Here is a 14,867-nt window from a genome sequence, read left to right as displayed (position 1 = left end):
TCAGCCGACTGTCCAGCCTGGTTTTCATTAAATGTAATGGACCATCACTAGGACAGTTCAATCCGGAACAGTATGTGAGGTCCTGGCTGGCAAAGGGAAGGAGAAGTGCTGATGAAAGAGCCTGTCCAGCTCCAGCCCCTGATACTGATGTCCCCAAGGCCTTCTGGAGCCTTTTCTAACAATGTGAAGTATATTGCAAAGCAGCTCACCCAGTGAGAAGACTTTTGGCATAATGTGCCGATTTGTACAGATCCTGGAGATAGAAGGACTTCAGACCAACCAGGGAGTTATCTGATCAGCTTGGTGTTCAATGTAACTCTTTACCATGGCTCAGACTTTGTTACTTGCAGTTACAGTTTCTCATTTTAGATTGTGCAAATGTTGCATTTGTTTTTACATGTTCTTTGTTCATGCTCTTTATCATTTTTCTGAGTTGGAAAGTTAGATTGCATCATAGTTTACTTTATACATATTTGTATTCTTCAGTGGTGAAGTATATTGCAAAGCAGCTCAGCCATGTGAGAAGACTTTTGGCACTTTTTCGTTTTTCGTTTTCTGAGTTGGAAAGTTAGATTGCATTCAAAATGTACAGAAATACTTAATTTTGTTAAAGCTTTTTATAAAAAATGCTTCTGACCAGAGCTTTGTTTCCTTGTCATTAATGTTGAACACCACCAGAGGGGCTCTCACCTGAAAGGTCTCTGCTTCATGTGTCTTCAGCAGAAGATCTAGACTTTGATTGCTATATTTTCAGTTAATATTGACCTTACTGAGCTTTAGCCATATCCGCTGCCTATCATAAAAAATGTTAAGTACAGTGAACCTTTCTAAAATATACAGTAGTAAAGAGACAAACCCACCAGCATTATAGTAGCCAAATTCTTGTTTGTGGGCTGTATATATAAAATTGACTTGAAAAAGTTGCTGATTTTAGAGTACTGGCACCTTTTTCATTCCAATTCAAGCACTGACTATGGGAGACCGGGCCTTCTGCTCGGCTGCTCCCAGACTGTGGAACGCTCTCCCTGACCCATAGCCCTGACCACATGAGAGCGCCACAGACCGTGGAGGCTTTTAAAAAAGGCCTCAAAACCCATCTATTCATTAGAGCCTTTGCCTAGACCTTTTATTTATTACCACCCTTTTATTTTATTTTTATTGTTTTGTTTTTTATTGCTTTTTATTAATTCTACCGTGTTGTGTAATGTTTGTATACTGTTCATGCTCACTGCTTGTAGCACTTTGGGATTTGAAGTCAATATGAAGTGCTTTATAAATGAAACCCATTATTATTATTATTATTATTATTATTATTATTATTATTATTATTAACGGCTGGAACTGCAACAGCAACGTAATTTAAAATGACCAAACCACTGATCAATGTTTACTGTAAGTCTGGTCACAGTTTATTTTCCATAAACCAGTCTTTAAACACTGAGAGCCCATGCCATGTGTCTGTTAGTGTTTACTTGTTTACTTCCTGTCTGTCTTCTTCTGTGGATTTCTCTCACGTCCAACGCTCTGTCTTTTAAACTCTTTCCTTCTCTCGCTTGATCTTCCTTAGCAACGGTCTTTATTTTGCTTAGCCGCGGTGTATTATGGAGTATTATTAACATCCTCTGAAATGTCCAAATTGACCAATCAGAATCGAGTATTCAAGTTAGCCGTGTAATAAAAACCTATATATTGAGAACCTTTAGATGTTTTACTGTTATTTATTTCCTGCCAATTGTTTTATGAGATAAAAAAGTGTATTCGCTGGTCAGCCGGGCATGCTGCTCTGTTTGCCGTACAGGTCGTACTCCCGGTACAGGATGTAGTCCTTCAGGTGCTCCGGCACCGGCAGGAAGCTCATGAAGACCAGCGACCCTGGAGGCGAAGGCGCCCGAGACAACTACGCACCTGCAGCCGGCAGAGGTGCTGCAGACAGCGGGCGCTTTCTGGAGAGGAAGAGGAGTAGAAGGAGAGCATTGAGAAATATTAATGAAGATTGTTTTATTCTTGTTTGCAGGGAGTAATGACGTTTTAGTCAGTCAAATATGGTGTTTGCCAAACAGGTTTTCACATACAAGGACTGCTTTTGTGTAATACATATAAATATGAAATATATATTGAAAATAAATATTACTACAATTATTCTAAAATGAAATAATAGAAAATATAAATGGAAAAGGAAATAAATATTGATAAAGCAGAAACAAAGCAAGTTGTGTACAGGAAATAAATAAATATTGAAAAAATGAACACAAAAAAAGAGCAATTATTGAAAAAAATTATAAATATTATTTATTTTTATAAAAATGATTATAAAATAAAAATAATCTGTACAGGTAACAAACATTGGGTGTATTGGTGCGTATACATAGACAGTTAACCTGTTAAGCCCTGAACCTGTTTTTCAGGTCTCAGGCTCGAAAATGACATTCCCAGAACAAATGACTATATCTTCACTTCTAAAAGGGGTTAATTAATAATCTTTTTTCTCAAAGCAAGGTTACACCTGTGAGTTGGATGTAGAAAAGTCAGAATCAATATAGATGTTTTTATTTTTAAAGTAAATTCAGATTGAACATAGTAAGAACATGTAAATTAGTGTCTGTCCAAAAAAAAAACATTACTTATAGTGAAAACCACCCTTGAATGATGGGATAGTACTAAAAGTTTTAGGAATCCAAACTATAACATATAATAAGTACCCTGTATCAAGATTGATGCAAAACAAGTGATATTTGACCTTTTTAGAGAGAGGGGTCATTTGGGTGTATTTGCCATATCTCTGGCCCCCCTCGGTCGATTTTGATGATTGACACCTCTTTTTAACCGTTAGAGCCAAAATCCTAAATCCATCTAAACATTACCATTGAGGAGTGAGAGTGATGCACACGCAGTTTGCCCAAACTGAAAGCTACGTTACACTCTGAAAACTGAAAACTAGGGTTATTGCCATAAATGTTATGATGGATTATCAGTAATCATTTCAAAGTGACACAGAGACATTGGATTAACCTTCAGCAGCGTTTTTATCGTTTTAATGCCATTGAACACAACTCAAGACGTATTTGCCATTTTGGCCCTGTAAAGCTAAGTTATGTGTTGTCTGGTTTCACCTTCGCTGCCCTGAGTTTCGGTCGCACAGTGATGATACTTACAGAATCAGTGGAATCCCAGCTTTAATCTGATATCTTGTTTGTGCAGATCTGATAAGTAATAAAATATTTCTACCGTGAGTTCTGTGCTAATTCAGAGGCTTGGTATTACCCTTGTGTTTCGTAAATGGTTCATATCGTTAGTTAGCTGAGATTCTTCCCGTTAAGTGGGTATGACACATTAATAGATTGTTAAATGTTAAGAAGCCCTGAGACACAGCTTTGTGAATAAAAAGCCTGTAGCCGCTTAACAGGTTAAAGAGCTGTGTTTAGGTGCCTAACAAGCACCAGGGGAGCTATGTGAGGATGCTCTTTGTTGATTACAGCTCTGCCTTTAATACAGTCATCCCGGGAAGATTGGTTTCCAAGCTATCTGACCTAGGATTCTCCCCAAACATCTGCCAATGGATTAAGGACTTCCTAACTAACCGCCCCCATACAGTGAGAATAGGCCCTCACCTCTCCTCCACCCTCACACTCAGCACCGGTTCACCACAAGGCTGTGTGCTGAGCCCCATGCTCTACTCCCTGTACACCTATGACTGTGCCCCCACTCACCCCACCAACACCATCGTCAAGTTCGCGGACGACACAACCGTGGTTGGACTGATCACAAGAGGAGATGAGTCAGCCCACAGGGATGAAATCCAGAGACTGGCAGTGTGGTGTTCAGATAATAACCTTGTTCTGAACTCCATAAAAACAAAATAACTCATTATAGACTTCAGGAAAAACAGCACAACACCAGATCCACTGTACATCAATGGCAACTGTGTGGAAAGGGTTCCTGCCTTCAGGTTCCTCGGCACACACATTTCTGAAGATCTATCCTGGTCTATCAACACCACAACATCTGTGAAAAAGGTCCAGCAGCGACTCCACTTCCTGAGGATCCTCAGGAAAAACAACCTGGAGGAGAAGCTCCTGGTGTCTTTCTACCGCTGCTCCATAGAGAGTGTGCTGGCATATTGCCTAACCACGTGGTGTGCCAGCTGCTCAGAAAAGGACAGGAAAGCCCTTCAGAGGGTCATCAACACAGCCCAGAAGGCTGCTCACTGCCTTCTCTGGAGGAACTCTTCAGCCAACGTTGCCTCAACAGAGCAGGCAAAATAATTGCAGACTCTTCACACCCTGGACACTTCCTGTTTGCTCTTCTGCCCTCCGGTAGACGCTACAGGTCAATTCAATCAAGGACAAACCGACTGAAAAACAGTTTCTACCCCAGAGCCATACGAGAACTGAACACTGTCAAACACTGAACTAGCACACACACAGTTACAACTTGCAACTGCACTACTTTTTAATAGTTTTATTAATTTATTAACTGATCGACATCAGAGATGCCAAATATCATCCCTGTATTTTTATATTGTAAACTGTATTTAAATAATGTGCGGGCATGTATGCATGTTGGTATGGATGTGTGAGCATATGTTTATGTGTGTATATGTTTATATAGATATATTTATTCGTTTTATGTGGAAATGCACTGCGAGGATTGCTTTTTTAAATTTCGTTGTACCTGGTGCGATGACAATAAAGGAATTCTATTCTATTCTATTCTATTATTATTATTCAGCCTCTTTGTAAACGTGCACCTGATTTACCTTTGTGCACCTATTTATTTCCCAAATGGTGTTTTGTGGATGATATTTTGAAGTTATTTTAAGCAATGTGCTGTAATAAATGGGTGTTGATTTTGTTGTTGATATTCCTTTGTGCTCTGTGCGAAGCAAATTCACTTAGGGACAGTATTTGAATTTACCTTGCAGCCTGCAGATGTCCGGCCACTGCTGCTGCTCCATCACTGCTGCCTTCAGCTTGGAGCACAAGGTCACATGATCCAGGTAATCCAACAGGACGAGCACCACCTGACCTGAGAGGTGCTTCAGCCAGGAGACGGTGATCACCTCGCAGAACTGAAACAAGAAGAGTTTTACACGTCGGTTTACGCCTGAATGATCTTCAGCCACTTTAGACGATCCTTTACACTTTAGAAAGGAAATCAGATTGAAAGAGTAGACAGACAGATCCAGTATGCAACTTAAAGTTGGTGTAGGCAGGATATTTTTCTCTTATGGTTTTCTTTTTAAAGTTTTCATCTTTCTAAACTCTCGATGGTCAAGATTAGATTGGCATCCCAATCTGTATTTAATCTGTATCTATTCTCTGTACTAGGGAATTTTGGGTTGATTTTAAAGATTTAGGGGCCTCTCGATCATTTTGGTTGGAAAGTTTGCCTATTTATTTTAGACAAAAATTGTTCACAGTAGAGATAATAATGTTCATCCTGTGCTCTCTGTATCCAATGGTTGCAACACTAATCATAGTAGTCACAATCAGCCCACGGAGAATACCTTCTGGTTAATATTGCCATTTTTTATCCTGAAAATGTCCTAAATAGATTAAGCATTCTCAATAGCCCTCAAAATCACTCCTAAATTGTCCAAATCAGCCAAGTAATTTTTCAACTATTGTTTACTTGGCTATAATGCCATTCATTTGAATTAACACAATTATGCTAATTGTGCAAATTGCCACATTTATGTAAATTAGAATCCGGAAGCAGAAGCCCTGGTAAAATGGCAAGGTCCATGACAAGCTGAAAGCACAGAGGTGGAGATGTGGAAGAGTTTAGGAAGTCAATGTAAGTGCTCCGGAGAGCTTTTAACGGTGCAAAGAGACACTACAAAGAGAAAGAAGAGTCTGACTTCAGAGGCTCTGACGCCCAGAACATGTTGGCGGGACTAATGACAATAACCAGAGATTGATGCTTTTAACTTCAATATTTAAAAACAAATCTTCCCGGAGGAGCATCCCCCCGGACCCCCGAAGAGGAGGTGAGGTCCGCCCCCCACTCATAAAAAATAGCACTTTACCCCTGCCTATATGCCGTGAGCTGATTATCGAGCCTTCATTGTAACAGTTGTGGGTGTACTGTGTGTGCGTGTGGGGAGTGTTGCAGTAGAAAATTCCACTGTAGCGCTGCGGCCGCCGCCACTGTGGGCTAAGCCCCGAATGTTTTCAGGTCCAGGCGACGCCCCTGGTTCCTAGTAATGTCGATGCTGCGTATGACAGACAGTCATTATATTACATTACATGACATGTTAGACGCTTTTATCCAAAGCGACTTACATACTCAATACTGTGGACAATCCCCACAGGAGCAATTTGGGGTGAACGACATGCTGACTGCAGTGGGGTTTGAACCTGTGACCCCCTGAACCGAACACCTACGGACAACCCACTACCCCACACGCCTCCGGTAATGATGAAGTCCGTCACCATGGTATCTTTGATAACAGTGTCAGTCCATCCCTCGTAGTCATCAGGGATGTGGGAGCTGTTACCATAGGGACAGTCAAAGCAGCGGGCTACATCATAACCGTAGTTACACGGCATCCTGAGCACCACCTGACACACAAAACAGCAACATGTGTGAACTTACATTTTATAAAATATTTGACTAAAAATCAACACTGACAAAACTGAATTGTGACTTTAATTAAATGTATTATGTCAATAATGTCTTCATAACTGTATCAGGTGAGTCGAAAGCAATACTTTTAAGTTGAAATACTAAATATTAGATTCAACGTTATAGTATTGCTTTCAACTTACCTAATACAGTTATGTGAAATGTATTGATATAATACATTTAATTAAAGTCAATATTTAAGTTTTTTAAATGTAGGAGTGACAGATTACCTCGTCTTTGAGGGCATACTGCAGCGCTGAGGGGAAGTGAGTTGTGTTTACTTTGCAGTAACAGTTGACGTTGGCTCCATACCTCAGCAACAGGTTGATCAACTCATAGTTGCCCACGCGCAACGAAACCGTAAAGACAAAACAATCAACCAACATTGGCATCACTGGTGGGACAACCTTTTGACGAACAACATTATATTAATCCCCAATACTGTGCATCGAATCCGGTTGTAGCTTTGGGTGCCAGATATGATCATTACAATGGCACCAAACCTGGCAACCTCACTGTGAATACAAGACTTACAAAAGTTTCAGTATGTAAAAAATCCATTAAAGCTGTTCTGTTAGTGTGCATATTAAACTATCTTGATATGATTCAGTGCTGCGAGAATGAGTCCTAAAATCAGGAAGAAATTAGTTAGCATTTTAGCACTTCTGGTTTCATCAAATTTCATGTTATTTTGGTTAGATGCCTGAAAAACGATCTCTAGGAAGCTTCGTAGATGTCTTTAAAAAGGGAGGTTGCTTGCAAGTTGCTAAATGCGACTTCGGAGGTTATTTAAACGTCATTATGTGGAACACGGAAAATCATTTACTCTCTATTTTACCTTCACAGGTAACGTTTCTTTTGTTAAAGTTGTAAACAAGCAACAATTAAATGATATGTTGGAATTTTAGTGGAGTAGACGTGAAGTGTAGTTTAATTATAGCCTCACATTAACGTTTAACTTCTGGCAATTGCATTTATACTTTAACAATCAATAAACAGGTTGATATGTTGAGATTTTCCTACTGGGCAAAAAAAAAAAAAGTCCTGCAGCTCTCAGATGATCAGACAGACAGACATACAGACAGACAGACAGACAGACACACACACACACACACACACACACACACACACACACACACACACACACACACACACACACACACAACCTGCAGACATTTGATTGGGTCTTGGTTGGCCATGGCGCCGGCCTCCAGCAGCAGTTTGGCTGACGGCACGTCATTATTCAAGACCGTGAAGAAAAGTGCCGACTTCCTCCCGTCGTCATAGCTACGCTGAGCCCAGGGATGGAGCATGTCGTTGGGGTCAAACCCCGCATCCAGCAAGGCCTGATGGGAGTTTGCGAAGAACAGCAATACAGGTGTATGTAAAACACTACAGTTTACTAGTAAGCCATTTTATTTAAGTCATATTTCAACACCATGCCCATGAGAACACACACACACACACACACACACACACACACACACACACACACACACACACACACACACACACACACACACACACACACACACACACACACACACACACACACACACACACACACACACACACACACACACACACACACACACACACACACACACACACACACACACACAAACCTTGATGCAGTGTGCATGTCCTCCTGCAGCAGCAGAGTGTAAAGGATTTAGCCCGCTGTCGTCGACTTCCCCCTTAGAAGTGACTGGAATCAGCAGATTTAAAACCCTGACACACAAACAATTTCAATCAGGAGAGACGTGATGTATGAAATACATGTTTATTACCGGGACACATGATATGAGAGAATGGTGATTGACAGATTACAACAAATGAATGAACTGATGTTTGGCGATTAGGCCCCGGTTTGCAGGATGATCATTCGGGAGGGGAAAACCGCTCCGATGAACCCCCCGGGGTCTAGACACTGGTGGTGGTGATAAGTAGTTCGGTCCGGTTCTGAAGGGAGAAGGTTTTAGCTTGGCCCTGTATTAGGAGACGGAGGCGAAGGGGTGGAGGAGGGTTGTGCGTTGACACCTGAAATGACAACTGACAGAGAGAGAAGAGCAGATTTAAAGGGGTTAGCGGGTGCGATGATTGGCTAGCTGGGGAGTAACGTCCCTGATCACTTATTGGGAGAGGAGAGGGTATTGAAATGACGTGTAACACCAGGGGGTATTGGTCTTCCTAATTGAACTTGCGCTAAGCTTCATTTAATTGATCTGATGTTAGAGGTTTTACATACTTGCAGAAAAACCGGACAACATGTCCTCTTGTAATATGATGGAGTAACATTTACTGCAGGTGTCCTCTGTGTGCGGTACGGTGGATCGGCATGTGTCCCATGTTTTCGGCCACGTTGGCGTCAGCGCCGTACTCCAGCAGCAGACTGATGACTGCCGGGTCTCCAGAAGCAGACGCCTCATACAGGATGGAGGCCTCGTCCTGCGCCTGGGACAGGACATCCGCCCCTGCAGGACAGAAATCAAAAGGGAATTAAGCACAAAAAATGAAAGATAATTTGTAAAATACCTACTTCATCTATGTCCACCTCAAAATCAAATCAACTGCATTTACACATACAATACAATATACGATATTGTATTGTATGTGTATTGTATTGTAATATAAGATACGATACAATACTGTATCGAAGAAGAAGTCTCTATATGAAAACTAAATATGATTTCAAATAGCATTAGAATATTAAATATATATAATTAATACAATTACACAACATTTGTGTCATACTGATATTTTACATTTCGGATTTCAGGACTGTTTAATTTGTTATGTTGGTGCTTTGTTGTGTTTTCTTTGACTTTTATCCTTTAAACATGTGGGAAATAAGTGTTTAGTGTAGCATGTTATACTTTGGACACTTATGTTTCTTTTCCTGATAATCCATAAATAAAATCAATGAATAAATCAATCAATCAAAATTGCTCAAACTCTAATCTGGATATTGGAAGTTTGGATATGAATATAGAGTGATGCTGCTCCCTCACCTCTCCTCAGCAGATTCTCCATCACCTCCAGGTGTGCGTTCTGAGCGGCCAGAGCCAGTGGAGTGAGCCCGTAGTGGCTGCGGGGGTCCGGCCGCGCCCCCGCCTCCAGGAGCAGGGTCACCAGCTCCACGTTACCCAGCCGAGAGGCCTCGTGGAGCGGGCAGCGGCCGTGCAGACCCTCCTTGTCCACGCTGGAGCCCTGAAGGAGCAGCAGCTGCACCAGGTCAGCACGGCCCGAGCGGATCGCTGCACAAAGACACGGCTGATTTATGTGTGTTTTATTTTTTCAATGAGCTTAAATAACGTGTTTTGTATCCTCCTTATGAAAGTAATTAAGTACATTTACAACAATACTGTACAATTGCACACATTTCAGGTACTGTTAGCTTTATTTCAGTATTTTGTCTTCATGCTACTTTCTACTCCACTACAATTCAAAGTCAAAGTCAGCTTTATTGTCAAAATGACTACATGTGTTATACATCCAGAAATCTCGAGATACCGTTTCCCGCAGTCCCACAGTGTGACATATATGCATAAAACAAACCAAAAAGGGCCTAGATAAACGGGGTATACAATTTAAAATGTTAATAATATATTTAAAATGTTCAAAGTACAGTTTCAGTGCAGTAGCAGCGGAGATGGGCAGAAAAGTGACTGGTGTTGGATGAGGGAAGGTTGTGTGTGTGTGTGTGTGTGTGTGTGGGTGTGGGTGTGTGTGTGTGTGTGTGTGTGTGTGTGGTGTCTAGCATTACTATACTTGTGGGGACCTAAATCTGTTTACATAGTCACGTGTGGGGACTGGCTTCCCTTATGGGGACAAATTGGAGGTCCCCATGAGGGGAATCATTCATTTTAGGGTGAAGACTTGGTTAGGTTTAGGATTAGGGTTAGGTTTAGGGTAAGGTTAAGGGTAAGGGTTAGGGTTAGGCATGTGTTGGTTATGGTTAAGGTTAGGATACGTCTCCAGGAAATGCATGTAAGTCAATGTAATGTCCCCTGAAGTGATGTATACATGGTATGTGTGTGTGTGTGTGTGTGTGTGTGTGTGTGTGTGTGTGTGTTTGTGTGTGTGTGTGTGTGTGTGTTTGTGTGTGTGTTTGTGTGTGTGTGGGGGTTAAAGTCCAGGACCATTTGGGGCAGGGGGGAAAGGTGGGAGGCAGGGTGGAGAGTTCAGGGGAGAGATGTCAGAGAGGGGGAGAGAGGGAGGGAGGGAAAAGATTTCAGCATCCTGACCGCCTGGTAGAGGAAGCTGTTCCTCAGCCTGGTGGAGCTCGAGCGGAGGCTGCGTAACCTTCTCTCTGAAGGCAGCAGGCTGAAGAGGCTGTTGGAGGGGTGGGTGGAGTCACCCGCAATGCTGAGTGTTATATATGTCCTGTGATGGGAGCGAGGCAGCGAGGATCCTCTGGGCAGAGTTCACTATGCGCTGCAGGCTCTTGCGGTTGGAGGCGGTGCAGCTTCCAAACCACAGCGTGATACAGCTGCTGAGGATGCTCTCAGTGGCGCCTCGGTAAAAAGACAGCATGATGGGGGGTGATGCTCCGGCTCGCTTGAGCTTCCGGATGAAGTACAGGCGATGCTGGGCTTTCCAATTTTAATTTTCAATTAAGATGAAAGTATCTAACTTTTTTTATTTACATTATATTTATTGGACAGTAATAGTTACTTCATGAGGTTTAGTGACATGAAACAAAAACAAATAATTATTCAACCATTTTGACTGATAAATAATTGAGAACTATTTGGATCTATTCAGTCTATTTTCATTCCAGTTTCTCTTTGAATTATTTTAACTTTTTATTTATGATTTTAAGTTAACGAATCACTAGCAATTATTTATTTCATTATATTTAAACTCTGTGGATTTTGGATATTTACAATATTTGGCTACACAGTTGGCGAATGTGAAGTTTCTTTCAATTTAAAATTAACAAAAGTATTGAGAAATACTGTAGCATATACACATCATTTAAAACAAAAAACATTTCGTTCAAATGTTAAAGATGTGTTTCTGTTGCACAATTTGAATTATCTTTATATCTTAATATGATTATTGTTGGAGGAGCCTGGGATTTTACATTTTCATTGTGTAGAAGTTCTAACAGTAAAGCCTTTGAATGTTTAAGAGTTTTTGCGGTCAGCCTACCTACGAGCAGCGGGGAGTCCAGGTCACAGTCCTGAATGTCCGGCTTGGCTCCGTGCTGGAGGAGGAAGGAGGCGTTTTCTATCAGGCCTCCCTCTGCTGCCAGGAGCAGAGGAGTCTGTCCCCGCAGAGAGCGACTGTCCACAGAGCCTGAAACTGCAGGACAGGGTGCTCCGATTAACCTTTGTTTCATTATCAGGGTTTTCTGTTATTGTGAACCAAATATAAAAACCTTTGAATGTGAGCTCCAGGATGTTTTGGTTCCTCTGAGCGGCAGCTTCGTGGAGAGGAGTCCATCCTCGGCTGTCTGTCTGTGAAAACCTGTCTCTCTGCCGGACACTGAGACCCTTCAAGAGCTTCTCGTTACCTGAAGGTATAGTGATAGGAAATAGATAGTCGTCTGTCCCTTTTTCATATATGGGCTTTAAACTGTGGGGGAAACTTCTGAAGCAATTGATTAACAACTCAGAACATATCAAGGCTGCTTTTTATGAGATTCTGCAACAAACAACACAGTTAATTAAATCTACATTTATGATATTATTGTTAAATACTGCTGATTGACATTCATTGTTGCAATATATACTATATTTGGACATAGAGGCTGCAGTGTGCAAGCTATGTATTCACTTGTTATTGTCTGCTCACCTTTAGACCAACACCTGCCATTAGTACATGGAATAACAATTCCTATTGTTCACTCTTATTCAAGCCTCACCTTGTCTTATAGCAGTGAGGATCAGGCTCAGGATCGCACTCAGGCTCAGAGCTGCAAAAAGAAAATCGCTGACAAATTTCAATAATCAAAGTTTTGTGAAACTGTACAGGAAAAGTCTTCTGATCTGATTTTACTGAAAAAATAGGTTCAAATAAGTCAGGGACACTCAGTTTAAAGTATCAAATCTGATGAGCCCCAAGGCTGCAAGTCAAAAACAAAAATGAATGCATCAATACAAATAATACTGTTGTTAAATTAATAAAATGTGATCAAAACTAATGCTTTTCTATACGAATGCCTTCCAGTAGGACTTGAAAGGGGCCTATTGTGTTTTCGGGGGGTTCTCCCTCTCCTGTAGTGTTCTATAGGTTTGTGTGCATGTAAATGGTCTGCAAAGGCTAAAACCCCTGTGTTCCCCCCAGAGGGAGTTTCTCTCCCACACACTCCCCCCTGCCTGAAACTTACCAGGTAACACTTGCGCTTCTAGCGCTCCAACACATTGTACATGATAGGCTAAGGGGCGGGACATATAGCGTTTGACCAATCTCAACAGAGTCAGACAGCTAACCAATCAGAGCAGACTGGGCTCTGGTTTCAGACAGAGGGTGAAAAGAGGTGCTGCAGCACAGGCAATATGCGACAAATAAAGAGCTTTTTGAACATTAAAGCATGGAGACATGTCCCAGTAGAGACTCTACATACAAATATGAACTTGAAGATGAGCATAAGGGCATCTTTAAGGAATTCTTAAATACCTCAATTTAAATTTTTTCCCATGTTTCATGTTTGATAAAAACAACTACTTTTCCTAGCTCCGGCCTCTTTTCTTTTACACCTTTAAATACATTTGATTGAGTGAAAACCGTATATTTACTCACACTAGTTGATACAGTATATAGTGTTGGAGGGCTGGACAGTAACAGAGGACTGAGCAGAATTTCTATCACGCAGGAGGAATTTCACAAAATAAAACCAAGCCTCAGAGAAACATTTGTGAGCTTTATTTGTTTTGAACTGACCTTTAGCTGTCTGCTGTTGTGGAACCTCGCTGTGTTTCCTTCTGTTTGTTGCTCTCCAGCAGACTTTGTTCAATCATGTACGGAGTCGCTGCATCTTCATCATCTTCATCATCCTCATAACTTACATACTCCATAACGACCACAAACAGGCTCCTTGCTCTTTTAAAAAAAGGAGCATCTTGTTAATATTTCACTGATCATACTTTGCCAATTGATTCTGATTCTGAGATTTAAGTGCCAGGTTGGATGAAAACTACTATTTAAATGTGTTATTTGAAAATGTTTAAACTAGTCCCTGGAAAGCCAAATCAGCGCACAACTTAAAAAGCATGTTAAATGTGGTGTGTTCAGGTATGCTTATGGTCTAAATGCGATATCCCTTGTTTAACTCCAACTGTGTAACTTTAATGGATGTTTTCCATCTTCAATGTTGTGAATGTACTGTATATTCTGCATACCTCATCTCAATGTTTATATTGTCCACTCTGTCTAGTGTACTTTTGGTATGTCTGTAATTATATAATGTAGCACTAACCGTACCAAATTCTAAGCAAACTGTAGTTGCAATTCACAAATACTGTACAGATTAGTAACCAGATGGAGTACTGGGATGTCTGTTTGTCTACATGAGTCCCTTAAGCACTGACCATAGCCTGTATATACTGTATATTTAAGACACTGAGGATCGTCTCTGGATGTCTTTACCTTTTGGTTTGCTGTTGGGTCGTTGTTTTGGTTCCCTCTAATCGTCTGTGGACTTCCAGCAGTTTTTTCAAAAATAATGTGATGTTGTTGAGGACGGAGGAGGAGTGAGTGAAATAAGAGCTGAGTGTCTGCACACGACCTGTTAATGAATCCAAGTTCAACACTGAGATTAAAGAATGGAGAGCTGCCTGCAAATACATGGTTCAAACACAGATGAATGCACTTGTATCAAAAGATATATACAGTGGGGCAAAAAAGTATTTAGTCAGCCACCAATTGTGCAAGTTCTCCCACTTAAAAAGATGAGAGGCCTGTAATTTTCATCCTAGGTACACTTCAACTATGAGAGACAGAATGGGGGGAAAGAATCCAGGAAATCACATTGTAGGATTTTTAATGAATTAATTGGTAAATTCCTCTGTAAAATAAGTATTTGATCACCTACAAACAAACAAGATGTCTGGCTCTCACAGACCTGTAACTTCTTCTTTAAGAGCCTCCTCTGTCCTCCACTCGTTAACTGTATTAATGGCACTTGTTTGAACTCGTTATCAGTATAAAAGACACCTGTCCACAACCTCAAACAGTCACACTCCAAACTCCACTATGGCCAAGACCAAAGAGCTGTCAAAGGACACCAGAAA

At 41.1% G+C, this 14,867-nt stretch overlaps 1 protein-coding gene across 1 annotated transcript; it reads right to left on the bottom strand.

Moving 5' to 3' along the window:
• Nucleotides 1–1,765: 1,765 nt before the first annotated feature.
• On the bottom strand, nt 1,766–14,347 carry LOC117542235 (dynein heavy chain 12, axonemal-like). The gene is given in 14 exon segments (XM_034209800.1): nt 1,766–1,870; nt 1,873–1,943; nt 4,915–5,068; nt 6,435–6,563; nt 6,858–6,982; nt 7,790–7,973; nt 8,253–8,358; nt 8,930–9,101; nt 9,639–9,884; nt 11,785–11,937; nt 12,014–12,148; nt 12,500–12,525; nt 13,519–13,677; nt 14,224–14,347. Coding segments are annotated over 13 exon segments (1,740 nt in total). The 5' UTR covers nt 13,653–13,677; nt 14,224–14,347.
• Between the last annotated feature and the right edge of the window lie 520 nt (nt 14,348–14,867).

Source organism: Gymnodraco acuticeps, unplaced genomic scaffold (genome assembly GCF_902827175.1).
Source record: "Gymnodraco acuticeps unplaced genomic scaffold, fGymAcu1.1, whole genome shotgun sequence".
Taxonomy (NCBI): Eukaryota; Metazoa; Chordata; class Actinopteri; order Perciformes; family Bathydraconidae; genus Gymnodraco; species Gymnodraco acuticeps.
The sequence above is the reverse complement of the archived record's forward strand: the minus strand, read 5'-3'. Positions and strand labels throughout refer to the sequence as shown.